Source organism: Euwallacea fornicatus, chromosome 1 (assembly GCF_040115645.1).
Source record: "Euwallacea fornicatus isolate EFF26 chromosome 1, ASM4011564v1, whole genome shotgun sequence".
Taxonomy (NCBI): Eukaryota; Metazoa; Arthropoda; class Insecta; order Coleoptera; family Curculionidae; genus Euwallacea; species Euwallacea fornicatus.
The window spans coordinates 787,310-813,901 of NC_089541.1; the positions used below are offsets into that span (position 1 = coordinate 787,310).

Genomic DNA, 26,592 nt, shown 5'->3' on the forward strand with positions numbered 1-26,592 from the left:
AGAATAAATACATAATCTCAAATATTTGTTCGAAGTTTTAGAACAAGAATGGAAATTAATTCCTGTAGAAGTTTGTAGAAAGCTTGTGTAATTCCACGAACCAAAGATGTCCCGCAGTTGTCAAGGGGAACGGATATGCCACCAGATATTAAATAAAACTTGAATTAAATGTTGTGTTTCACTCGGTATTTAAATGGAATTTATAGGTTTTCATACTTTTGTCCGCGTTGAAATTATCCTTTCTTGTTGCCACTATGCACGAATCGCTTAGATGCAACATTAATGTATATTTTACAAGTATAAATCCTTAAATAGCAGTAGTATTCAAATAACCCTAAAAGTGTCACGTAGAAGGAGGATTTACAGGCACATTTCAAATTTCCATACTTATGGCCACCACTGTATATTAAAAAATATTCAGCGTTGCCGCTTTTACGGCAAAGTAGTACTAACTTTTACATTTTAAATGTACCTTCAAGTGCATTGATATTGAAGTTTTTGGATGTCCCTCAGAGCACTAAGTGCTGATCATTCGTTATTGGCGACTTTCGGCATCGACCACTAAGAAAGCTCAGGAAGAGAGGCTTTGACTAAGGCGACTTTTTTCCATATTCGTTTCTTGGAGAATCGCCAGCAATGGTCTCCTACGGGGTGTTCCAAATCCCATGTGCTATCGTCGCCATTTCTTAAACGGGACGAGTCACGGGGTCGGTTAAATTTTGAAAAAATGTACCGAGTTTCATTCTTTTCCGAGAACTGTAAACAATGTTGCCAAATGATTTTTAGTTTGTGAGTTGTTGCGGAAAAACTAAAATTCGGTCAAATTTAGTTTCCTAAATAAATCGAAAACTGAAGGTTTCTCATCAAAGCGTTTCATACAAAAATTTCATAGTTTTCTTACGTCTACAAACCAGTAAATTTCGAAGTTTTAACTATTGCTTGGTATTTGAGATAATGACTGCAACTTGAATTTTTCAAGTACGGACCTGTACATTTTTTGGCCATTTTTAAAGGTTCTTAGTGACCCACTTACAACGATGTATCACAAGATAGGATTTCTTGATGGTTAAATTAAAAAAAAAGTTTCGTACTCTTCTCCCAATAAGCCAGGCCGGTCCTGGAGTTTTAAGTAAAAAATACAATTGTCATGGCTCGAAAATGTTGTGCAGCAAAAGTGATAATTCAACTATTAATTCAAATTGAAACAAAACATTTTTTAATAAACAAATGGAGAACTAATATGATCCAATCAACAGTCATTATCATTATAATTTTTCGAACTTATATCCCCTAAGGAACGTCCCCTTTCACGCGAATTGTTTTCTAATGGAGAAAAAAATCTTAGGGTGGGGCGCTCTTCTATCTGGATTTAAATGTTTGATGAACTCGCAAGGCATTTTTGGCATGTCGAAATTCTCTAGTGTAAACAACCAGCACGTGTGCCTTTTCCTCGTTTGAAAACTGCATTGTGATTTATATTAAAATTCGGACGGAAATGGGGCTTAAAAAGTTTACCGCAACACCATTTTGACGAACCACTTAAGGCCATAGCAACATTAATAACATTTCGCCGATTGCTGAGCCCACTAAACAAAAATAAGGCATTTTTTACTTAAAACTCCAGGACCGGCCCGGCTCATTGAGATAAAAATGCATTTTTTTTTTTTTAACTAAAACATTAAAAAATTCCACCTCGCGATACATCATTGTATAGGGGTTGCCAGGAACCTTTAAAAATGGCCAAAAAATGTACAGGTCCGTACTCAAAAAACTCAAGTTGTAGTCGTTATGTCAAAAACTGAGCAACGCTTAAAATTTCGGAATTTACCGGTTTGTAGACGTAAGAAAACTATGAAGTTTTTGTATGAAACGCTTTGATGAGAAACCTTCAGTTTTCGATTTATTTAGGAAATTAAGTTTGACCGAATTTTAGTTATTTCGCAACAACTCACGAACTAAAAATCACTTGGCAACACTGTTGACGGTTCTCGAAAGAGTATGAAGTTCGGTACATTTCTTCTAATTTAACCGGCCCCGCAACTCTGACCGCTTGAGAAATGGCGATGGCAGCGCATCGGATTTGGAACACCCTGTATAGTTTTTTTTTTTAATTATTACTACCCATTTCGGTTTTTTCACCGTTTTTATGTGTTGTTTTTGTTGTTATTGTTACTGTGCTTGTTTTCAGCGACATCGCGGGGTATTCGACACGTTAGCCAATTCCTTAAAGACGGTTTTGTGGCCGGTGGCAAACGATTTTAGTGCAGTAAGTCCAGACATGCAGGGGTTTTTTGGGTTGTAGAAATTTGGTTTTCCGTAGTTTATTAGTGCTTTTCCAGCCACTTTTGCGTACATATTTTGGGTTGAACTTACTAACATCTCTCCGCAACGAATGAAAGTATTTTCAGCCGCGAACAGAGGTAGTAAAGTGCCACTTTATGTTGATTTCAGCAGCGACCACGACGTCTGTTTGAATCGCTAGTGAACTCACTAACCACCTTTTTATGGCCTGTAGCAAACGATTTTGGTTCAGTAAGTTGGGTGGTGTAAATGGCCATCACTAACCCTCGATGTACAGTGACGTAGCGTACTAACTCAATGTCTCAATTTCTCCCCTGCACAATTTAGAAACTTTTCTAATTTGTCGTCGTTAAGTTGGGGGAGTTTCGAGTAACATTAATAGAATTTCCGACCTAGTTTTAACTGTTACATCTCCAGAAGTTTCAACTGTAATAATTATTATTGTTATTGCTGGAGAGAACACCGAAACTCCACATATTATTTATCTTGAAACAGTCGTTAATTTAGCGAATTGCCAATCAACTTTTCCTCGTAATCCAGTGTTTAACAGTTTGTTCAGGTATATGTATGTGCATGCAGGCGCATTAATTCGCTTCCATCCAGGAAATTTGGATACGATTAAAAAATATTAAATTTCTGTTCGTTTTCAGGCTCCCGCGAGGAGTTGGATCGAGGCAACTTTTCACAAACGGGAATGTTGCAGGTACAAACCAACTGCTAAGGACGAATCAAAGTAAGAGTTACTTAAGTTAATTACCACATTATGCCCTCTTTCGAAACTCCAATTCTTTCAGCGACACACCCTGTACACGGTGGTCCTCCCGGAAGTCGCTCGATCGATTGCGGGAAAACCATAATTTGGAAAAATCTGAAAATGGGGGGTACACACACCCAAGTCGTTGGGTGTGCCCCCCATTTTCAGATTTTTCCAAATTATGGTTTTCCCGCAATCGATCGAGCGACTTTCCGGAAGACCACTCTGTATGTATTTACATATTTTGAAATTACATGTCATATTGATTGTTTCTGAAATGCATTTTCTTATGGCCGTTTTTGGTCGGTTTTGAAGTTTCGGAGCATCGAAAGGCTTTCCGAGGCAAAAGCTTAAATGTCAATCGCTCCAGCCTTCAGCGACCCGAAAGTTTATCTTTACGGAACACCTTGTATATTTTTTTTGAATATTTTTATTATATACTTATATATGTATTATATGGATCGTTTCTGGTGTATGTACACATTTCTACAGCTACCTCTAGCCGTTTTTGAGTGTTTGCTCGTCGAGTAGACCGAACGGAGTTCGGTGAAAGTTCTAGTTGCGGCCCCCTAACCACTCGTCTTCGAAAAAGTCGAGTTTTAACGATTGATCACCCAGTATCTCTTCCATATTTCAAACTTACATGTTATACGAACTATGTCCCCCATGCATGTTTCTGTAGGTATCGTTAGCCCTTTTCCAATTTCTGTGCATCAAAACCTTTTCCACGAAATTCCGGCCCGGCAAGGAAAGTTTTATATATCCCCCAAAAATGGATATTACTCCTTGCTGATATTCAATTTCCCAACTGCATGGATCCTGGCATTGGACCTCTATATCTTGTTTCCCACGATTTACGACGCTGCCAGATCAAACGTGTCCATTAAACTGCTAAAGTTGGGCAATAAAGCCGGGAGCGATTTTACGTATATTTTTAATAGTTTTGCCATGTTTATGGTCATTAATATACATCGCGTTTTACGAGGCTTTTAGGCCTACTTTGCCCGGCTTTTTTCACGATTTCATGCGGCGTAATTCGAACGGTTTTATAGAGATCCATATGACCGATTTTATTTCCAAAAATTAGTGTATAGTTTTGGTAATTTTATTTCATTTAAACTGTTCAAAAAACGATTATTTTAATAAGTGAATTCGGCAAAAGAATTGAGACGTAAAACTACAGTTTTCTTTCGTTTTTGCCGCTTGAAGCTTAAAACTACTTTTACTGGGTCACCCCGTATGTCTCCGTTTAGGAGGATTTGAATTTTTCCACCGCTTCATGTCGCAGTGGACAAGAGGTGTATTTTTTTTGTATTTGTCGACCTGTAGAGTTATATATTTTTGAAAACTTCTTGTGCGGTGAAAATTTTTCAATGTGGTTTTAACATTCTTGTAGAGAGGATTTTTCTTCATATATCCTGAAAATTTGATCAAAATCGAACCGCAAATAAGGGAGTTGCAGCTTTTTAAAGTCGTCAAAAATGTCAAAGTTTCGTCATTTTGCGCGAAAATCGTCACTCTTTGGCGTTTTTGAGAGGCTGCAACTCCCTTATTTGTTGTTCGATTTTGATCAAATTTTCAGGATATATGAAGAAAAATCCCCTCTACAAGAATGTTAAAACTGCGTTGAAAAATTTCCACCGCGCAAGAAATTTTCAAAACGTTTTTTTTTTTTAAACGCTGGAAACCACTCTAAAAGTTAAATTTTCAAAAGTTGCTCAATTACGCAAATTGAGTTTCGGTTTGAATTTTCATTATACTAAATTTGAACAAAATCAGTCAAAAGTTACGGTCAACAGAATTTTTTTCCGGCTGTATGAATACTTTTTTGAGTGACTGTATACTACAGGGCGAACAATAACGAATGAAGCGTCCGCTTCGAGTGTCAGGAGGCACTAAAACCACCGAGTGCGGAGGAAAGTATCGATAAATTGTTGCTGCGCAAAAACTAGGGTTTAACGGCTTTATATCGAATGTCGGAAATGTCATTGTTATTGACAGATTTGGGACGTCCCAACGTTTCGAATCCGACTGGACAGTTTCAGCATTTGCTACAACGTTCACGATTTAAGTCAAATTATTTGCTTTTCGTTGAATTTCTACAAAACTGATGCGCAAAAGTAAAAGTTTGATAATATAGAGAACGAAATCACCTTTTGCATAAGGTATAGCGCAACTCCTCTTAGAGTTCGAAAATTTAAAAGAGGAAGTTTCAGGGGGAAGAGGGAGGCAATTCGAAAACCGCTTTTCCACCAAACGACCATCTCCCCTTCTCCAGCAAAGTTGACGTGGTACAGCATTTCTCTTTTGGTAAACAACAGGAAAGGTATTTAGGGCGGACACTTGTCCCTGGGACATTCTGTATACACGTTCCAGCAGCTACCTTTGACCGTTCTAAAGTTTTACACCGACAAAAAATGACGAAGTAGTAACGCGCTCTAAGCTGGATATTTTTACAGTTTTGTTACTTGAAACATCTCTATTGGATGCACTCTCGAAGCATTAATTATTTCAGTATCGTGCTGCAGAGAAACTCAATTTAATTTCTTCCTTCCGTCTTAACTGCAAATGCAAATTAGTCCTCCGAAAAGTCGAGCCATTTCGCAGTTGATTCTCCAACGTTAAGCTCTCGGAAAGTTATACTTTTGCCACTTGCAATAACGCTTCGATATCTCGAAAGTTATTAAAACCATAAATCCACGAAAATCCCTTGTGAAAAAAAAAAGTATGAGGTTAGGGGTTGAACGGACCCGTTAGGCTTGCGTTAGCCGCAAGAGGGCGTCGCGAATGCGTCTGCGACGTCGAAGCTTAACGCGCCTTGTACGAATGGCTTGGTTACGCGCAACTGTCCTTTTTAGTGGTGACCTAAAGAGGCCTTAGTTTCCTGATTGGACTAAAACCATTAAAGAGTTCTCAGTACGTTTGCTCGTTTTTAGGACGTCCCGTGAAATGAGGTAGCTAAAGGGCGCGTTGGTGTTTACGGCAAGGGCTCGGATGAATTTTTGTCGTTATAAAAAGATATAAATTTTAAGTTTTAATGGTCAAAATAAAAACATTTTATTCATCGCAACGGAGATTTGTTTTTTTGGTGACATTTCCTGACGTCACAATGCAGAAGACCTCAGATGTGTAATCTATACTCTGTGACCCATTTCAGTTTCGCTGTGGGCAAATCGGGGTTCGATTAAGAAAAAGTCGATTTTTATTTACATCTGAGCCGGCAAGTTGCTCAACACCACTCGGTATACTGAGCGGAGGATTGATTCGCTACAATTCGTTGTTGCCCTCGTCTAATTTCCAGACACCCTTTTATCACAGCATTTATGTCAGAACCCCCCCGCGCATTTCCCTGCGAAAACTTTCTGCTTTGCAAAAAGGAAATTGGCAATTTCGGCCCGAGCCTTAGTTGGGAGTGCACCACTTGTTGAGACCTTTTTAGAAGCTTCATCAATCCTTTTGGGTTCAAAAAAGACAAAGGCTTCATATCTGACAAAGAGGATTCCTCAGGTGAACAAAGTTTCTGCTGAGCACCTTTTTTGCGCGCTTTTCATTAAATTTCGAAAAGAAAAGTTTATTAATTAGAGGTTTAGGATTTAGTCGGATCTTCCTTGATTAAATAATAAAATATCGCGCAGTGCGGTTTAATTACCAGGAAAGAGTTGCGGCTTCATGGGTTGTCAGAGGGAATACGTATTTATCATATTAAACTTTATTGGGAATTTTCGATTTCCAACGAAAAAAGACAATTTAAATATTTAATTCGCCCGAGCCGCAAATCATCGACGTGACCCCGTAGCAACGTGCAGAGTTCCAATTAAACGGTTTTTAAGCTTTGTTAATTTCCAATTTCAATATGAAACAACCCGTAAACGTTTGGAGATTATACACGGAGCCTGTCCGGTTTCCGATGGACAACGGCTCTACATCGGTAAACGGAGCAGGTAGCAGCTCGGCTCAAAAAAATTTATTACTACAGCGACCATGAAAAAATTTCCAGAAAATATTTTCAGCCTCGCGAGAACGCCGTAAGAGGGCGCAGTAAAGACGACAGCTTCTTCGAATCGACAAGTCTACCTACAGTCACCGATGAAGTAGGATATTTAAATTAACTATCAATAAGATTGCAATATTCTGAAACTCTTTTCTTCAATACATGATGTCACACTCCAACGGTAAGAGCGAGGGAAGTCGATGAATCATTCCAAATTGAAACTACCGCATCTTCGTTTCTAATTAGCCGACATCGCGGATTCTGCGCGTCATTGTGGCGGAATTACAAGCGGATTTGACGTCAACATGGACCGAAAACTCGTAGCCACGAACAAAGCCGCTAGAGGGCGTTCTTTCAAGTGGAGGCGAGGTTATTAATTTTTTTTTATAAATTAAATGGAATCGTACTGTTTTCATATCTTGTGGAGCTTAAAAAACCTAAATCGTCCCCAGAAGTAGCATTTCAATGTTCCTTTTCGGTTTCGGTAGTCGATATTATTGTTGACTTAATGATTACCGATAATATTCGTAATATTGCGAAGGATTTCGTAATGGCGTTTTCGAATTTAGAAGCCTGCGATGTGCTGGCTGTGTACTTTCACTGTTATGGAAATGTGCCGGTTGCAGCAAGGGAATGCTGCGCTAAGTGTCCACTAGGGAAACGTTATTCTGGACATTTTCCAACGGTTACCTAAGTAAATTAAAGACACTGGGAACGTTCGTCCCGCTCGACCTGTTGCGCAAGACCGCAGAACCCGAAATCGGCAGAACGTCATTAACATTTAACCCACACTACTCAAAACAACTAGAGGATGTTGTGTTATTTGTGAATATAATTTTTATTATTCAATTTTATTCGCCTATTTCCTTCAGCATAACAATCATTTTACAGGACTAAAGAGGAAAATAATGCTTACGGTAGGTCTGTGTCGATTTCACAGGTTTTAACTTGAATTCTCACGAAGAGCATGAAAGCGCATTTAAGCCCTATTTAGGTCCCAGTTAAATTTTTGTACTCAGCAACAAATGGCGCGTAATATTTTTATTCAATTATTCCTCCAATGAACGAGCGATGGAAAGTGAGGCACGGCGAGCGATAGGGCAGCTCGAAGCTGAGCGAACACCGAGGCAGGTTGCCCAAATGTGAAATGTCAGCCAAAGTGTACGTTCCAGATTGTGGAATCGATTTCTTTAAACGAGAAATATTAGAAAAAGACCGGGAGAAGGTCGGCCATCAACAACGACAACAACAACCTCCCGGGGAAGATCGATTTCTCCAATTGCTCGCGAGAAGAAATCGCGATGTCGTTGCAACACTTCTAAGAAGCGAGTTCGCCCGTGGTACCGGACGGCCTTGTGTCCTCTCAAACCGTAAGAAATGGACTCCAAAATGTCGGGTTGCACGCCTGATGAGGACCAATGGTGTGTACTCCACTGAATGTGGAGCGCGAAAGAGTGCGGGCTGAGCACCATCGAAATTGGACCCGTAACGACTGGGGTCGGGTATTCTTCAGTGACGAGTTCACTGACAACGAACGTGTTCTGCTTTGGCATGAACGCGGAATCGTCAGTTGATCAGAGAAAGATCTCACTTCAAAGGTGGCGGTACCATGGCATGGTACTAGCTTTGGCGAGGGAATGCAGACCTTCATTTCATCGACATGGTCCGTCAAACACCATAAAGGTATCCTAATGAAATTCTTCAACCTATTATAATGCCGTGCGCTGGAGCAATGGGTCCCCAATTCATATTTATGGACGACGATGCTCGTCCACATCGCGAACAACTGGTTGGACGAAATCAATATTGAGAGAGTGGCATGGCCTGCCAACTCTCCAGATGGAAATCCTATTGAGCATGCTCGGGATACTTCAGGAAGGGGCGTTGCGAGCAGAAATTTACGACCTGGAGCTATTTCAGATCTTCGAAACGCCCTAATTGAAGAATGAAATGGAGTTCCCCAAGAGGTCTTTGATAGCTTGATTGAATCATTGCCGCCACCGTGCGGAGCCTTTTCAGCGGCCAGAGGGGTCCATACTCGTTATTAAAAATACATTTTTGTATGAAATTAATGAATCACGAATTCAAATTGCGCTTGATAACCATCGCCTTTTAATTAAAACATTTGCACAATTTTAAACGGGACTGTCACCACCGGTTAGATTAAGTTCGAACAACAAGAAATGCTTTATTTTACCAATAAAAAATTTCAAACTACAAATACAATCCGTTTCGATACGTTTCACGTGGCACAAAACAACTTTCAAAACAACATTTTGAAACGGCCCGTAATTATTTCGACCAGTGTATATTAATTATGACCCCAAAGAAACTACAATTGAGGCAGCACGGGGGTCAGGTGTTCCAAAAACAACGGCTCACGAAGCGTCAAAAGGGCATAAATTGCGTCCGGATCGCATTATTTTGCATTACGCCTTGAGTGACGAGGATTCCGGCAATCGACTAAACTTTTGTCATTGTGCGAAGAGTGTGACAAGTGGTCAGGCCGAGTTCCTATCCGGAGTACTTTGGTCCGACGAAGTTACATTTAACAGTGATGGACAATTAAATCTCCATAACAGCCATTATCGGTCGGGAAAAAGTCCCCCATCGGATTGGCGAAGCGCCGATATCGCTTGACCTTAAACGCACGGCGTGGAATAGATTAGAGATAAGTTATTGGGCCATATTTTTCCGAACACCTTCCAAACGGGGAAAGGTAGCTTGGAGTATTTGCTCGATTTTTTACCTCCATTTTTAGACGATGTTAGTTTGCGAACGAGATAAACCATGTGACGGAGACACGATGGCTGCCCGGTTCATTACGATCGACATGTGCGGCGCGTTCTGGACGAGACGTTTCCCTCCCGACGGATTGGGAGGGGGAGTATTTTCCCATCGCCACCACGATCGCCTGACCTCACGTGTCCAGATTCCTATTTTCGGGAACGTGTGGAGGATCTTCCACGTAAGGAGTTTCACGGCCAAGGACGATATGTGGATGCGAATGAGAAAAGCTTTTCCAAGTTTAAGTAGACACGAAATTGAGAGATCTGTAAATTCCACTTTAACAAGGATTCGACGATGTTGTTAAGCGCGACGGAAAACATTTCGAACATTCGCATCTACCAACTTTAGAACTAATTTCCTTCTTCTAACTTTTAAACTGATTTCCTCCTGAATGTTGTTATGATTTTTTGTGTTAAATAGATTGATTTATGGCGTTCCATGGAAATCGAAGAATTTAATGACGTTCGTCTGTCAAAGTAATGGAAACCTTTTGTTTTGCTCCGAAGCCTACTTACTGTTCACTGGAAAACTTGCTGTAAATCAGAATTTCCAGTTGCGTATCAATAACGCGAAGAGGAAAATGCCCACTAGAACGCAGCTTTCGAGAAAAATGTGGGTTTTCCAAGCTCGACAAGACGGGCTTATGAAAGAAATACGATTATACTTGATTTATTAAAGAGTAATGAAACAAGTCGCCACTACCCGAACGGGCGCCCTCTAGCGATTTTCTTCTCTACTATGAGTTTTTGATCTGTGCACTGTATTGGCCGTAATTGTCGCAACTTTTAAAATTGCTTGATATTTTCGTTTAAATCGAAGGGACAAATGCGCCACCCCGTACTTCACCGGACTGCGGTTACTTATCAGAGAAAATCAATGTGTTATCCCTTCTAATGTTCGCTGGTATAAGCAAACTGCGTTTTTGCGCAGGCCGAAATTGCTGCAACTAGATCGCTTCGCTTAAATAACTGACTGCAACAACGCCGTTTTATTTGGCACAGAAGAACAATTTAATGACATATTTTTGGACTGAAAATGACCTCTCGATTTCAAAAAAGTGAAAAACTACAGGGTGTCGCAGTGAAAAATCGAAATTTGAGGTCGTTTCCTGTCAAACCGGAAGTGACAGGTAAATGTCATTGATGTCAATCAATCGGCTCCGTTCTCATATGGCTTCCCTCCGAATTCCAACTTTGCAAGTATGAAAACGAGAAAGTTACAAGGGCGAGCAACCTTCTTGAATCACCCGGTATGTACGACACGACAACAATGCTGAAACACGTTATCATCAATCAGTGTAGTACGAAGCTCAAGTGATACATGCAGTGTAATATAAAACGCAAGATGTTCCACTTTCTCACCTATTAAGAACTGAAACATCTGTCTCAGCTCCTAATAATGTGTCGACCCCTGTTTCCATCAAGAATAGAGCTAGATCTAGGCTATTTCTTTGGAATGTTTTTCGATCAAGGCCCCCATTTCTGTGCGAAATCGGAGCTACTTCGCCGTCGAGATCAGAGGATGATTGCGCTCCGCCGACCCCAGTATCAGAGTTTTCACTGCTACTTTCTTTTTCGAGTCGCATTAACTCCTCATTCTTGATACGTGCAACCTCATTTTCGGCGGGGTCCTCAACGTCCACTCCCACGAAATAGAGAGAAAATCCCTCGTTTACTATGATGAAAAAAAAAAACGAAATTAACTTACTTTCGAAGTCAGATGAATTCGCTGTATTAATTCGTTCTTGATCGATTTCCACGTGAAACCTCCTTTCGCGACATTTTTCGACACGTCGACTTGCTTGTGATCACCACAAGGCTCGTTGGAACACGTTGAGACCTGCCGCGTACGAACTGCAGCATTACCAGTTGCGTAGATGCGCATGCGTCGTGCTACCATGGAGCCGGCTCAGGCAATATCACCGAGGCACCTTGGCCGAGACACACTGGAAAAAGAGACGAACTTGGATTTTTTTTTAATTATTATTATTATTATTTTTTTTTTTGGTGATAAATTATTACGCAGTAATGTACGTCTTTACGCATCGCGGCTCAAAAAATTACTTTTTTGCCCCAATATAAAACATGCCGCGGCCTGAATGTGCAATTTCATAAAAAAAAAAAACGTCACGGCAGTGAGCGCGTTGAGGCATAATTGAGAGACGCAACATGGGGCACTTATGTTCTGAATAGGGAGCCCGCGTAGGCAACCCACATTACGCCCTCAAGAATAGTTTTTGTGCGCCTCGGGCAGCGTCGCAAATACACAACTATTCGTTTTCTTTCGCTTTGTTTAAGCTGTTGATGTTGATTCTTGCTTGAACTCATCAAGGATTCCTTTTTCCAAGCCCTCTTAAACTTCAATTCAGACTCTTCTTGCTTCTTACAGAATGAAAGGGTTTATTCCTGTAATCTCCTTTTCCATTGTTAAGGGGATTTGTTTCGTTAGGTAATGGGTTATTTAGGAAATTGAAAGTCTGCTCTTTCCAATTATTGAGGCCTGTTTGTTTTAGCCGGGAGAAACCTTGTTAATGTATAAACTCACGCATCGCGTCGTACGTTCAAATGCGGGATTTTCATACGTGAGTAAGAGTGTTTCAAATCGTGGAATAAAAATCGATAAATGCCTAATGGGCAATTAGCTCTAAGTTTCTATGAAATATAGATTTTTGTAAATACCGTTTTGCCGGGTGCAATAAAAACAAAAATATGTATTCAAGTTCCGCTAAGAAAAACCGTTTTTTGTTCGCTTTACTTGTGAAAACCAGCTTTAAATAAGCATCTAAATGCAAATGGCCCCCAATGTTAAATATTGATGAAATTTGAGGCGATTTATTAGATGTTCTGATACATTTTACGTGTTCACGTGTCGGTATTACATGACATCGTTTTTCAAGGCACTTTTATAACGTCGATTTGTACGAAAGGTAGATCATAAATTCTTGCCTGCTGTTTCCAGACAATTTCCATATCCAATGGAGCAGAGAAAACTGTCGAATTCCCTGGAACAAAAGCCTTATAAATTTTAAAACTGGCAACTACATGGCAATAGGGTCTGCAACTTTCTCCCCTATTATCTTGCATCGGGGAAAGTGTTTGAAATCAAGAGTTTTGTTATGCCCGCGAGTCAAGCTACAATACACCTGGAACATGTCAGAAGTGCGCCCGATCAAACGCTCAAAGAGGAAAAATAATGAAAAATATCATATTATTTTTCAACATCGCCTTCTCTGAGACCGCCGCAATGTTCCGCGGCTTTTATAGCCCGGCTCTAGTAAAAAGCTTCGAATGTTCCAAATGGGCCCCAGCCTCGGACTCACTCCACCTCTTAATTATTGACGAGTCCTCACCTCCCCAGTCATTTTTACAACTTTGGAAATAGAAAATAATCGGAGGGAGCTAAATCTGGTAAATAGGGTGGATGAGGAAAAAGCACGAAACTAAACTGATTGATTTTGCCATCGCAATCAAGGAAACGTCGACTGCCGCGTTGTCTCCATGAAACAAGACTTTTTTTTCGCTGAATGCTTTTTTCTCATTTCTTCGTTGAAACGCTCAAAATAAATTTGCATAATATTCTTCGTTTATTGTTTCTCCTTTAGGGACATCGTCAATAAAAGTTATCCCACGTGCGTCCCAAAAAACTCACGCCACCACCTTTCCCGCAGATGGGACGGCACTCATTTTCTATGGGGCCGATTCCCTGTCTTGAATCTATTGTTTTGATTGCTCTGTCATTTCGAGTGTGAAATGATGGATCCACGTTTCAATTATGGTTGTGAATGGACGCAAAAGCTCAGCTTTATTACTGCGAAACTTTGCCAAACACTCCCTTGAAACATCCTCGCGGTGCTGTTCTTTCTCATCTTGCGCACAGCCTTTTCGTATTTAATTGTTAGGTCAAAATGCGACGTACAGTACTTTTTGATATACCTGTAGTGTCTGCCAACTCGCCCAATTTTAGCCGATAGTCTTCCAGTACAGTTTCGTGGATTTTCGCAGTTTCTGGAGCGGTCATGGTCGTCCACTACAGAGTTCGTCTCGGCAACTCGCACGACCGCACTTCAACTCCGCCGCCGTATATTCTAGAGTTGGTAACACAAGAACAGATCCCCGCCCAATGTAGGACTTAACTCCGTTTCGATGTTGAATGGACTGGGACCTGTCAAATGAAAGGATCGATTCACGTATCGATGATCAAATTTTTTCCATATTTACAAAATCTCTAAAAGAGTTCGCTAAACGGGGCTCCGAAACAACTTCAAATGAACGCATCAGTCTCGTACCTCACACATAAGCTTTTTAATAGAGGCAAATTTTCGACAAAAAACTCACCCCCTGTATGCCAGGTCGTGTACTTCTGGGACGGCCCTCGTACCTCCCTACACTTGCAGTTAGAGGCGGCAGTATAGGCAACACGCCTTGCGTACATTCGCTGTACCGCGTGACTTCAAAAATATCAAATCTAGTAGGCCATGAAATTATCTAAACGCGAACCCGTACGTCTTTGATACGTTCCGCGTAATCTCGAGCGTAAATGTGCCACCAACCTAACCTCACTTAAAAATACAATTCTGTCAGTGTTGTTAGTTGGTTTTCATTAAAAATAGTCTTTTCCGAGGGTCCACGGGCTTGTGTGTTGGTTAGTCGAAGTTTTCTGAGTGCAAAAAATGGTGTTTACACTCGACCAAAAAGCCTTTGTGGTTGAGTCTTATTTTCGGAACGGCGAGTTCGTAAACGGAGAATGGGCCTATAAAATTCAACCTGGTCTTCAAGAGTTTCGTCAGCAATTTCCCCACGTTGCATTACTGGAATTGCGATTTCGGGACACCTTTGAATTATGTTGCGAAATTGTTTCGTGAAGCTGGCAGTGTGCAAATAAAATCGTGAAGTGGTAGACCAACTAAACAAACCTCAGAATTCGTCGAATACATGAGGCGAGAAGTGGACGACAGTCCCAGCACATCTTTAAGAACAATCTTGTTCAACAATTGGATGTATCGCGAAGAACTTGTCGGTTAATTGTTAAAAAGGATCCACGATTGCATCCATACAAGGTGAATGTGTTCCAGGGATTATTGTCCCCGGATTACAAGAGATTGAGGCGTTGCAAGTGCTTCAATCAAACGATGCACGAAGACCTTCTGGATTTCACGTTTTTTATCGATGAGGCGTGATTTTATGTGTCGGACTATGTGAATTCACAAAATTTGAGAACATTAACTGCAGAGAATCCCCATGTGCTTACGGCAATACTTTTACATCCCCAAAAAATTGGAATGTAAGCTGCTAACTCACGAAGACGCTTGGTAAGACCTGTTTTTTTCGATGACACCTTCACAGCTGACCGGTATCAGGACGTGTGGACTGCATTTATTAACCAATTTCACGTTGACGAACTGCGGTACGGACGCTTTCGACGGCATGGACCAACCGAGCCAGGACAACTCTCAATTATCTTAAGGGAATGCTATGACGATAGGGCGATGAGCTCACTGGCGGACTGCATCTGTCCACCGCGATTTCCGGATTTGGCTGCACTCGACTTCTCCTTGTTCCCGACGTTAAGGACGGAATTCGCCAAGAATGTAGAAGTGTTTCTCCACAGCCAGCTATTAAAGTGTTTGGTAATATGAAACAGAGTTATTTGTGTTTGGAAAGTAATGGACAATATTTTGAGCGTTTGCTGTGCATCGTGGAATTAAATAAATGTCAATTTTGTGTCTTATTGTTATATATAATTTATGTTTGATGAATTGCGAAATTTCTTAAATATAAATTATATACAGTATTTGGAAAAAACTGGTACTGGACTTAAGGAGATAAAAGTGGAGTAAACAAATCCTCACGAACGTTGATTCCACAGAACAAAGGGGTCCTATCATTCCGCTATTTTTGTAAATAATTTCCTTCCTAAACGAACGGAATAATGGAATGAAAATTACAGGTAATAATCGTACCATAAAAACCTTTAACTATCTTGAGTTTCATCAAAATTAAGCTACAAATTAGGGTAGTTTTACAGCTCCCCCAACGGAAATGTTACGAGGTTCATTTCGAAAAAAGTTAAAAATATTAATTTTTTAACCCATTCGTCACCGAACGTCACACGTGTGTATGTACGTGACATAGGTGTGCTGCACGGAAATGTATCGTGTCACAGGTGTATGACATCCATAATGGGCGTTCAAATGCGAATATCGGTGTCTGGTCATGATTTATCAAATCAATTCCTAGATATGGTTAATTTGTTAAGTCACCTGTACGCCCTTTTTACATGGTTTCAATGTGATCGTTTGTTTATAAAGTTTTTGTCACATCATAACGTGGCGTTGTTGAGGCTCGTGAGATAAATGAGAATGTGTCTGGCATTGATAGGACAGGCCATGTGGTTTCATGCTACGTGAGGTCTCGGAAGTCAGGACAACGGTACATGAAAGTTTTTTCTATCTCCTTAATGTGTCAGCCTGGAACAGGACTTGGCTATGCATGAACTACGCCAAAGCCATAAATGCGACAGACATAAGATATTCGAAGGCAAGGAAGGACGCAATCGAAACATTCCTGATCAATATAGTTTCCACACAAAACACTGAAAAAGGTTAAAACTAGACCGGAACTGTTGCGTTTTCATTTAAAAAAAAATCATGAAACGAAAGCGGTGTAGAGAATACCAAAAAAACAACAAAAAGAGACAAATGGCATGGTTTGTATGTTCCATTTATCCGGATGAAAAAGAAAACCAAATCGGATTGTGTCGAGATCCTTGTTTTAAGATCATCTTTCATTCCCAGTGGTTTCGTATAGTTTCTGTTTTTTGTAAGTTTAAATTGAATAAATCTTTCATTCGAACCTTCTTGTTATTGAAATTTAAAGTATCAAAAAATGACGAAAAATGCGCCACAAGATTAAGATATATTTCGTTCATGTCACACTGGTGTGACGCACGGGCGTGCAGTATGAAAAGTTTTACCAGGTGCCCAGGGTCACGCGTTTGCGACACGGTCCCTTTCCTGCACAATCGAGTGCCTACTGTGTCACTCATATTAAATGTTTTTCCGATTTTTCCTATGAAAATTCAACGAAGCGCAACATTGGAACATTAGCAGAGATTGCAAAAAATGGGGCGGGAGCAGACGTGTCTTGAACATTGGCACATGTAAGCTGTAGTGATAGTGACTTTCTACCATTAAAATTTTTTGAAGTTCCAATCCAAAAATGCAAAATAAAAAATTATTTCCTTTACTCTCTTGCTTTCTTATGATAATTGTTAAAGTTGCGAGGACGCCTGTGGGTCGCCAGGCTGTTTCTATTGCAGAAAGCGGATCTGCCGGGATTGTCGCCGACCACTCACCTCACATTTTCAACAAGTTTTGAGGTTGTTTAGTTGGTCTACTACTTCTCGATTTTCTTCGAACACCGTCAGTTTCGGGAAACCATTTCACAGCATAATTCGAAGTATCGCGAAATTGCAATTCCGGCACTGCAACGCGGGGAAATTTTTCACTAAACTCTTGAAAACAAGTTTGAATTTTTGCAGGCCCGCTCTCCGTTTACGAACTCGCAGCTCCGAAAATAAGACTCAACCACAAAGGCTTTTTGTTCGAGTGTAAACACCATTTTTTGCACTCAGAAAACTTTTACTAAACACGCGAGTCGGCGGAGTCTTGGTAATGGCTATTTTTAAGGAAAAACCAACTAGTAACGCGGCTAAGTAAATTCGTATTTTTAAGTGAGGTTAGGTTGGTTCGTTTTTGCTCGAGATTACGCTGAACATATCAAAGACGTACGGGTTCGCGCTCAAATAATCCCATGGCCTACTAGATTTCACTTACAATCTTTTGTGCATAAAAATGATAAAAATAAACAATTAGGAAACGGGACTTTGCTGTATGTTTGGTACTAGTTTTGCTTATTAACAATGCAAAAATATATTTAATATTCACTAACAATAGAAAAAAAAGTATAAAGAACAACACATTTTCGGGCACTAAAGTTTCAAACACGTTAACAAAATATAAACAAATGAGAAAGAATATTGATATGTCATATGCCCTCCTCGATTGTTTATAACGGTTTGGAGCCGTTCGGGCATGGATAAAACAACTTTTTTTAATCCAATTAAGGTCAATTTTGCGCCACTCCTGTGTTAAAACTGTGTTAGCTAATTTTAATTCGTCATTGAATGTTGTCTTACTTGGAAATCCAGCTGTTGCCGTACATTCTCCATCGGATTAAAATCCGGAAATTGAGCTGGGGCTTTTAGAGCTTTCGGACGGTCGTGGAGGAGCATCCGTTCTGTAAAAATCATCGCGTTGGGTTTGGGGTCGTTACCTTGGTAATGCTCAAACCTCGCTTGAATTCCCCTACCGGCGGCCCTTTTTAACGAATTATTTTTTAAGATATTTAAATGAACCAATTTGTACATTGTCCCGTCAACGAACACGAATTCCCCAACTGCTTCGGCCGGAATCCAATCCCAGACCGCTACTGATCCGCCACTGCGTTTCACAGTAGGACGTAAATTGCTTATTTTCAGTTCTCCGTTGGGCCCCCTTCACGTCATTTGTCATCCATCAGCCCCAAACATGTTTCAATTTAGGCTCATCGGCAAAAATTACATTCCTCCGATAGTTTTCCAGTTTTAAAACCACCTCCGGGGCAAACTCTTTTCTAAAGTTCTTATTTTTGGTATTAAACCGTCACTTCTTCCTAGGTAAACGACCATCGAGACCATTTGGTCTTATATGCACCTTCGTGTAGTTTCTGGCGATACTTTTTTACCAGTCTGATTTTCCAGAGCTGCTTTCAGTTTAAGGCGCTAATTCTGAGATTTTCCTTATTAATCTTCATGATGTATCGCTCTTCTCCAGCGTTTATTAGTTTTGGACGGGCGGTTTGAATGATGGAAAGAATTCTGTCTTCAACTTTGCACCGACGAACAATGTCCGCAATCGCGCTTTTGCTCGAATTAAATTTTTCTGCAGGATAGCTTCTTTTCAAAGTTGAAAACGGCTAATTGCCGTATATCAAAAGCGATACTTGCCTTCTTTTTAATTCTGGCCATCTTCGGCCCTCAAAAGTGGCTACGAGTATTAGGGGCAACTTTAATAAGTACCATGCAACGCTGTTGGAATGTTAGATCCAGCACAGGACACGCTCCTACGGGCAAAACTACGATCCATTGAAAATGTCCGAGTATTTTTAAGTCCCGAAAAACGCCCTGTTAAGATATTTCAGTTTTTCTCTATATTGATATTGAGTTATAAATACGGTTTTGCATTGTTACTAAGCAAAAACTAATATCAATCATACACCGAAGTGCCGTTTCCTAATTGTTTATTTTTACTATTGCTAAACACAAAAGGAGATTGTGTCAGCGCCCGAATATTTTAAGGAGTCGCTGTAGGTCAATTCTTGCAGTTGCGCGTTTGCAACCGTACGATTTTTTGCTCCAGCAGTTCGTGCGATTCGTCAAGGGGGCGTTTTCGTGTTTTTACAGTAATCTGCTTTGGCGTTCTTAAGTGACAATCTGGCAAGGGTGTTCTGTACTTTCGATACATCGAACATTGGCTAGCCGTCGTGCTGTCATTTGTTCCGACAGAACGTAACTCGGCAGCGTTGCCGGCAGGGCCTTTCGCTAATTCTTTGCTCGGTAGCGAAGCCGCAATCAAAAGATAATTTCTCGAAGTCTATAGTTTTAGTTTCTCTCCTCCACTTCCAAATCCATTAAAAGATATCCTGCCGCACGCCCTCCGTCTGAGTTACGTCTCCATTTGAGATTTTCCACTTGGTTTTCTTTGAAAATTGCTTCGACGTTTTCGCGATCCTCCTCTCCAAAAAAAATAATAAATAAATAACTGGAATTTCAGCATGTCCTGCAGCCGAATTCCGTGTCTCTATATTCGTAAAAGCGTAGGCTATATATTTAGACGTTTATCAGTCACTTAAGAGGCAATAAATCCCGTATTCCTGCACTCATAAACGCAAAAACGCGTGCTGCTTCGCTGATTGATGCACAAATTACCGCATGGGATGAATATCATTGGAAAGCTCGTAAAAACCACACATGCGGTTCAAGCTTTGAATGGAGAGGAGGATGATTATTTATAAACCAGAAGTATTTATTTGGTTATGAGCGCTAAATCGTAGGAATATACTGAATGAAGCAAAAGTATAACTCAGTTCTTGGAATTTTAAAGGACGTTTTCCTTGAAGTTTCCGCTCAGAAAGTTTCCTTTTACACAATCGGACTTGTTCACTGAAAATTCGACCTTTAAAGCTGAAAGAACTGGGCTCGATCGCGATGAAGTGCTGTCCATCATAACACACTTTTTCTCGTAAGCATATCGAGTTAACACGTGCCAGCAAAAGTGATGTAGTTAAAACAAACGTCGACATTTAGACAAATAAAGTTTAACTACCGGCACACATTCATAATTCCACGGTGTCAGCGAAAGTATTATTCCCGGTGCCACACACACACACACATTGGCAATGCACTTTGCGGCTCTATTATCTTTGCAAATGCTGAAAATTGATGCTTTGGCTTTCCAATTGTTATTGTTTTGGTTAGCTTCATCGTAAGGTTAACGATTATTTTGCACAGGAATCGCCGATAACTCTTTAATTTCACTGTACAGGGTGTCCGGGTTTCGGCACTCGCGCAGGGTATCTCCGCCATTATGGCGGTTCGAGAGTGGAGTTTTCGCAAACTTGTGACGCTTTTCTCAAACGAACGATGCCGCCAACAGAATCCATCTCGGCGCCTTCGCCTTTTGCAGTACGAGGGCGAAGTTGAAAATCGCGCATTTTCACACGCCTCTTGCAATTCGGTTATCTCACAAGTTGTCGAATTGGTAAAAACGGAATCTTACACATTTTTTTTACGAAGAATCTACCGACGTACTCGGTTTTCTCTCGGATGTCCCCGTTTTCGAGAAAATTACCAAATGCCGAGTTGTGGACACCTAAACCCTAAAAGGCGACACTAACCCACTTAACGGTGCAATTTAGATGAAGCTTCAGCTTTATTATATTTACGTTTTACGAGGATAACGTATACCACGTGCGAAACTTGGGTGTGGTATTGATGGCTTTGGGGTGCCTTTTTGTCCAGCTGCATGGGTTACTTTTAGGTAAAGTGAATGTAGTAGGTCAGCGTTGCTTGGGCTTGCTCTCCGAGCGGTCTCGAGTTAGAATATCACATGACATAAAACTAAAAGGGAGTTTTACTCCTGCAACCTATTTCCGACACCAAACTTGAGGTTTCTTAAATGGGACACCCTGTATGTTAATTGGCAGTTACATTCTACTTGCTGAAACCTTTCTGAAAATATATAATGGTGGTGATACTATTTATTAAAAACACATTATTGCCGATATAACATGGCCTAAACATACCTGGTCGTGTGATTTTAATCTTTTTGAGCTGTTTAAAACTTAAATGATAAGAGGTTATTTCATATTATAGCGTGTTTCAATGAATTAACTAACAACGTCCGTATCTAAGAAATAACGATATGCCTTGTATGTAGTCGACCAGGACTTCTGTGACCCTAAAAGGCAAAAATTTCATTTTGTTGTTTATCTCCCGTCGGAATGTATATCATAAAACAACATTATCGGACAGCTAATGTTAATAATTTTTTAATCTATTTTAACGATGACTCAAAAATATGATATGACGGTATGTGTTATACAGAGCAACGAGGATCCACAAAGGGCCGCCCATCTGTGCTACAATAGGGAAATATGCAAGAATACACTTTCCTATTTTTCATCTAAAGTACTTACAGTTACGCGAGGTGCCTCTAAGTAGCATCTCGGATATGTATGAACATCAATAAAGTGGTCTCTCGTTATTTGGTAGATGTCCCGAAAGAAGTCAGCCGTTTCCGGACAGATTTTCCATACTCAAAAAGAATCTAATAGAAAACGGGGCCTTCACGAAGCCTCGACCCGAAACATGCAGCAAAGAAAATAAAAAAGTGGACGAGATAAACGTTTTGGCATGGGCAGACGCCACTCGTTCAACTTCTTGCAGAATAATGGAGAACAAAATTGATATAAGTGAGAGTCGTGCCCGTGAAGTTCTGGAGGAACACGAATACCATCCATAGAAATTTGAAATCGTGCAAGAGTTGCACCCTGGGAATGCACAGATCGGCGATTAACCCTCTGTCGTTAGTATACAAAATAATTTGCTTCGTATCAGAGAGCGAAATAAAGTGCCGGATTGTCGAGGGAAGGCTTGCGGCGAGCAGGTATCCGGAAATCATGGAAGATGTAATAACAGAGCTGTCAGAGAACGTTCCTGTGGCCCAACTAAATAGCTTATAGTTGCAGAAAAATGGTGTGCCCCCTCATAATGCTCACATAATAAAGCGTTTACCATAATAAATTTTCCCCGCAGATCAATAACCACAAACGGAGCCGCCAGATGGCCGCCGCGACTGCCTGATCTAGCAGTGTTGGATTTTTTCCTGCGGGGCTTTATGAAGAACAAGATGTGCAAAACTTGGCGCAGAACAACAGAGGAACTTCGACAGGTTATTCATTTGGCATTTAAGTATCTACAAAATCGTCCCGTAGTAACTTTAAATGCCTTAAGGTAAATTTCACGAATGTGCCAGCTTCGTGTTAGAGAAAATCGCAACCATTTTGAACAAGATGTTTAAAGAAAAAAAACATCTACACGATGTTGGTTTTTGGTTTTTAATATAAGTTTGCAAGGTGCGTCTGAAAATGCACAATCAACAATTTCGCCCTGTATTCCGAAAACCAAAAGGGCCACGATAAACCTGTTTCGTCGTTAGTTTGACAAAAAAAAGCGACACAGGGTTGCGAATACCCCAACCCTCGACCTGTAGTAATAACGGAGACATCCTGCAGAAGTGTCGAAAACTGGACACCCAGCACCGCTATCGAAAGACCCCTTAGGTAGGCGGGACAGCTGGGAAATTTGACGGTGTCCTTCTAGTGCCTTTCGGGCAAGCACGGTAGCAGTGTTGTAGCACTTGTCCAGCTACACAATACAATCACAGAACAACTCAGTTTTATCTCTGAAACGTTTAGGAGGAATGAATGAGAAATGTGGCAAATGCTTTGGTATTGTGTTACAACAAGGCTATCAGGATTTCAATCTTCGCAAGGCTCTATTTGTTTCTTCTATTGTGCTCATAATTAGGCCTTCTCGTGTCAGTAATACTCAGTGTTAATTCCTTTACGTGTGCCTATTCACTCGAGCGTTTCAAGTCGTTACAGACTGCTGTTGCGCCAAGCTACCCTTACGGATAAGCATTTACGTCGCTATAACAATACATGTTCTGAATTATTGCGTAATTATTGCCCGGGGCCTATAGGGCTAATTTCAAAGACTTACCGTTAATTCAGTAATCCAATACTGAATTCGATAAATCGGACTGGCAACGTTTATTTGACAAATATGCCATGGCTAAAGCTCCAGAGTCATAAATTAACTTTTAGAGGGTGAATGAAAAACCGGAGAAAAAAGCGTTTCGATATCGGAGCAATTTGTAGTACAGGCAGGAGATGCTTTAGTGTCTGAAGTGTATTTGGGCCGAGACGTGTTTTTTTGCAGTCACTGTGTACTTCCCGGAAAAAATTTCGAGGGCGATATTTCCTTCATTACGTTCTTTATCTTGTGCCGAACCTGAGCTGGGAGTTACATTCGTTTCGATTCACTGGAAATCCTGCCATCAATTACTCGAAAAACACCCTCGCATTTTCATTGATAAAACATCATTTTCCAGAAAGCTTTGTCGCGAGAATAATATAATTTTTAGTAGTTCGGGGGGCGGAGGGAAGAAGGGGGGGGGGGGGTCGACTTCAATTAATTACGATATCAATTACATTTCGAACCAGATTAAAGCGATGCGGACGGAAAATAAACGTGTTACTTCCCGTCGGAAATGCCGACGTACGTTTTCACGTGGAAATCGTTCGTTTGCGCGCCGATTTTCACCACAATTTTAATCGCAACGGAAAAATCTCACGATAAGTTGCATCAACAAAGGCTAATCACATCGTGGCTCAAGTGCCGCTTAATGTATTACAGAGATTTCCCTGCGAACTGTGATCAATGACTTTCATTTGGAGCTTTGCCAAGTTTTCCACGGTAATGCACAACAGTTGATTTGTCAAGGAAGGAATTTCCCGCTTGTGTATTGAGTGCTAGAAAATAAACCTCGATTTGAATCAAAACGCATTTCCATCCGTGTATACTACCGTCATCGAGAAAATTACCGAATATTTTTAAATTTCAACAATTTCTTGATGAAATGGTGGAACTTAACCTTCATGCTAGTAAAACGAGCTTGTTTAACAAAAATGTTTATTAAAACTTTGTAGGAAGAATAACATGGAGAGAACTTGACTTAACAACATTAATTGGGAATATTTACATTTCACTTAACTAATACAATGTTGCAAAAACGTAATTACTCTGATTTAAAAAACAGCTTAATTAATATCGAGTATTTCCTCGTCGAGCTCTAATTACTGTATGCATTCTTCTCGACATGCTGCTAAGTAGAGTTTGAACGTATCCTTGAGGAGTCGCGTTCCATTCATAATGGCCTGCAAACTGAAGCGTTTCTCTTCTACTTGGAAAAAGGATTCCTCTTCCTTGTGTTCCCTTTTAGCCCATCACATCTGCGTTCCCTCGGGTTTAAATCCGGACCATCGGGCGGCTAATCCAATGTGGCATTATAACGGCGGCATGCGGTCATGTGTTGTCGGTCATTAACATAAATCTTTCATACCCAATATGGCCGACGTATGGCAGAACATGACCCTGAAGGATGTCGGCGATATATTATACCTATCCGCCGTCACTCCTCCAACTAGTTCGACGCGCCCCTCCAATCTTATACTTCCCCAAAGCATTAAGCCACAACCTCTCAAAGCTGATGGTTCGAATAAGATTACAGTTGACGTATTGTTCCGCATCTCGCCTGTAAACATGATGTTAGCCCATTCGGCTTCCAAAATGGAATTCTGGTCTCATCTGTGAACAGAACATTCATCCGCTGCTCGTTGTTGAACTCAGTATGTGTTATGGCAACTTTGACTGCATGTTTTGCTTCTATTTTTGTCTTTTTCACACTGTTAATTTGTCCCACGTTCAATATACATTCGATGCACATTTTTCGGGTTCACGAAGACCAATCTGCGGTTTCGGGAAAAATTTAAGTTCAAAACACGATCATCCATTGCCACTGTACGCCTTTTGCGCCCGCGATCGGGTCTTCATGCTAAATTTCCAGTTTCTTGATACCTTTTTAAAATATTCGTCGCTGGAGGTTGACTCCTCCTGAGACATTGCGAAATTGCATTTTGCCTACGCCCCTCATGATGTTGAGTTATAATTCGTAGAGCTTCAACGTCACTGTGACGTCTATCTGGTGGCGTAATCTTGTTTTAAATCTTTAAGTAGTTAATGCTACGTACTATCGATCGCTTGAATCCCCCGTAATTTATTTAATTCTATATTTATCCTTAAATCAGCTTACAAGGATATCAATTTCCTAGGAGAATTCCTATTCCTTTCCAAGTAATAGTTTTAATAAAAAATTATGAAAATTTTGACCACGAGTGTATATTTCCGCAGGGAAACTGCCGCATTACTTCACAAATATTCCTTCAACGTTTCAGCCAGAAACGTATTACTCCCAGAAGTTTTCCTTGCCTTTTAGCTGGAAAAACTTCATAACACCCCGCAAATTAACAGGATGTAAAAAGTTAACAGGGCCTCAAAGGTCCGGAGCTCGATTTTGTTTGATAGCCTGAATGCGCTTAGGGCCTAATTAAGAGACTGTATCCGTTGATTGGCTTGATTACGCGCCCTTTGGCTCGTAAATTGAGCACATATCTAGGGATTGATTACTCTGCTACGCGGCTTCGGGCTCGTGTGTGTGAGATTACTTGATTCATTTTCTGTTTGTGATAAATTAGTCAATGCGTGATTATGTCTGATCGAAATGCAAATGTAAGGCAATCTGTGCTGCACAGTTTTAATGGAAGCAAAGCAGTTGTAAATTCAATTCCTGAGGCCCTTTATTTTATAGCGATTTGTATGCGCGAGGACTCCTCCGAAACAATAGAAAATAAGTAATTTGCAATAGATTTTAAATTTTATGAGGAAGTTTGTGAGAATTTTGCTGCGTTGCTAAAATAGAATTCCTGAAGGTTTCCATTTGCCGCAGATATTCGTTGCTCATTTAGGAGTTATATTTGTAGGTGTAGTCTTCTTTGCCACGGCAAGAACTGGAACACAATTTAAACCGGTTACAATGTTGTGTGTGGAAGGTACCCACCAAAAGGTGTAACCCGTGAATTCGTTATTTTCTTGCTCTGTTTATAAAATCGTATTTGACAAAGACGGAAATAGACAGATCCGTCTGTCGTGTTGTGCGTGCTTTTTTCCTTCTTAAAACCCTTTCCTTTCTTCCATTATTAAAAACTCTTGACTCCATTTCAAGTTTGATATTATATCTGTGTTTATTCAACTTAATTAAACTTTATGACCGAGAAAAGGACAAAACATGCACTAGCAGCCCCCGATTGTGAGTTTTGCAAATAATAAATCAAACGGCCTTTGGCGCTGGCGAGCCGCCTTCCTATTGGTCGATCTTGAAAAGGGAATTTAATACGCGCCATGTTGGAAATTAGTTGCATTAATTGGCTACAAGTTTGAAACGTTTCTGTCCAGTTTATTTGAGAATTTCTGGAAA

The 26,592-nt window shown here is 40.5% G+C and overlaps 1 protein-coding gene across 16 annotated transcripts in view; it reads left to right on the top strand.

Annotated features, from left to right (window-relative positions):
• Trpm (transient receptor potential cation channel, subfamily M) overlaps nt 1-26,592 on the top strand; it is a 64,119-nt gene that overhangs the window by 12,383 nt on the left and 25,144 nt on the right. For 9 of the 16 annotated variants that reach the window (XM_066282027.1, XM_066282079.1, XM_066282043.1 and 6 more), the window contains 2 exons: nt 2,189-2,266; nt 2,952-3,034. The exons of 1 other annotated variant lie outside the window; for it this stretch is intronic. In XM_066282027.1, coding sequence (XP_066138124.1) covers nt 2,189-2,266; nt 2,952-3,034 — 161 coding nt within the window. Of the gene's footprint in view, nt 1-2,188; nt 2,267-2,451; nt 2,533-2,951; nt 3,035-26,592 lie in introns of all 16 variants that reach the window. 6 more of the 16 variants (XM_066282096.1, XM_066282102.1, XM_066282127.1 and 3 more) reach the window with 2 other exon arrangements.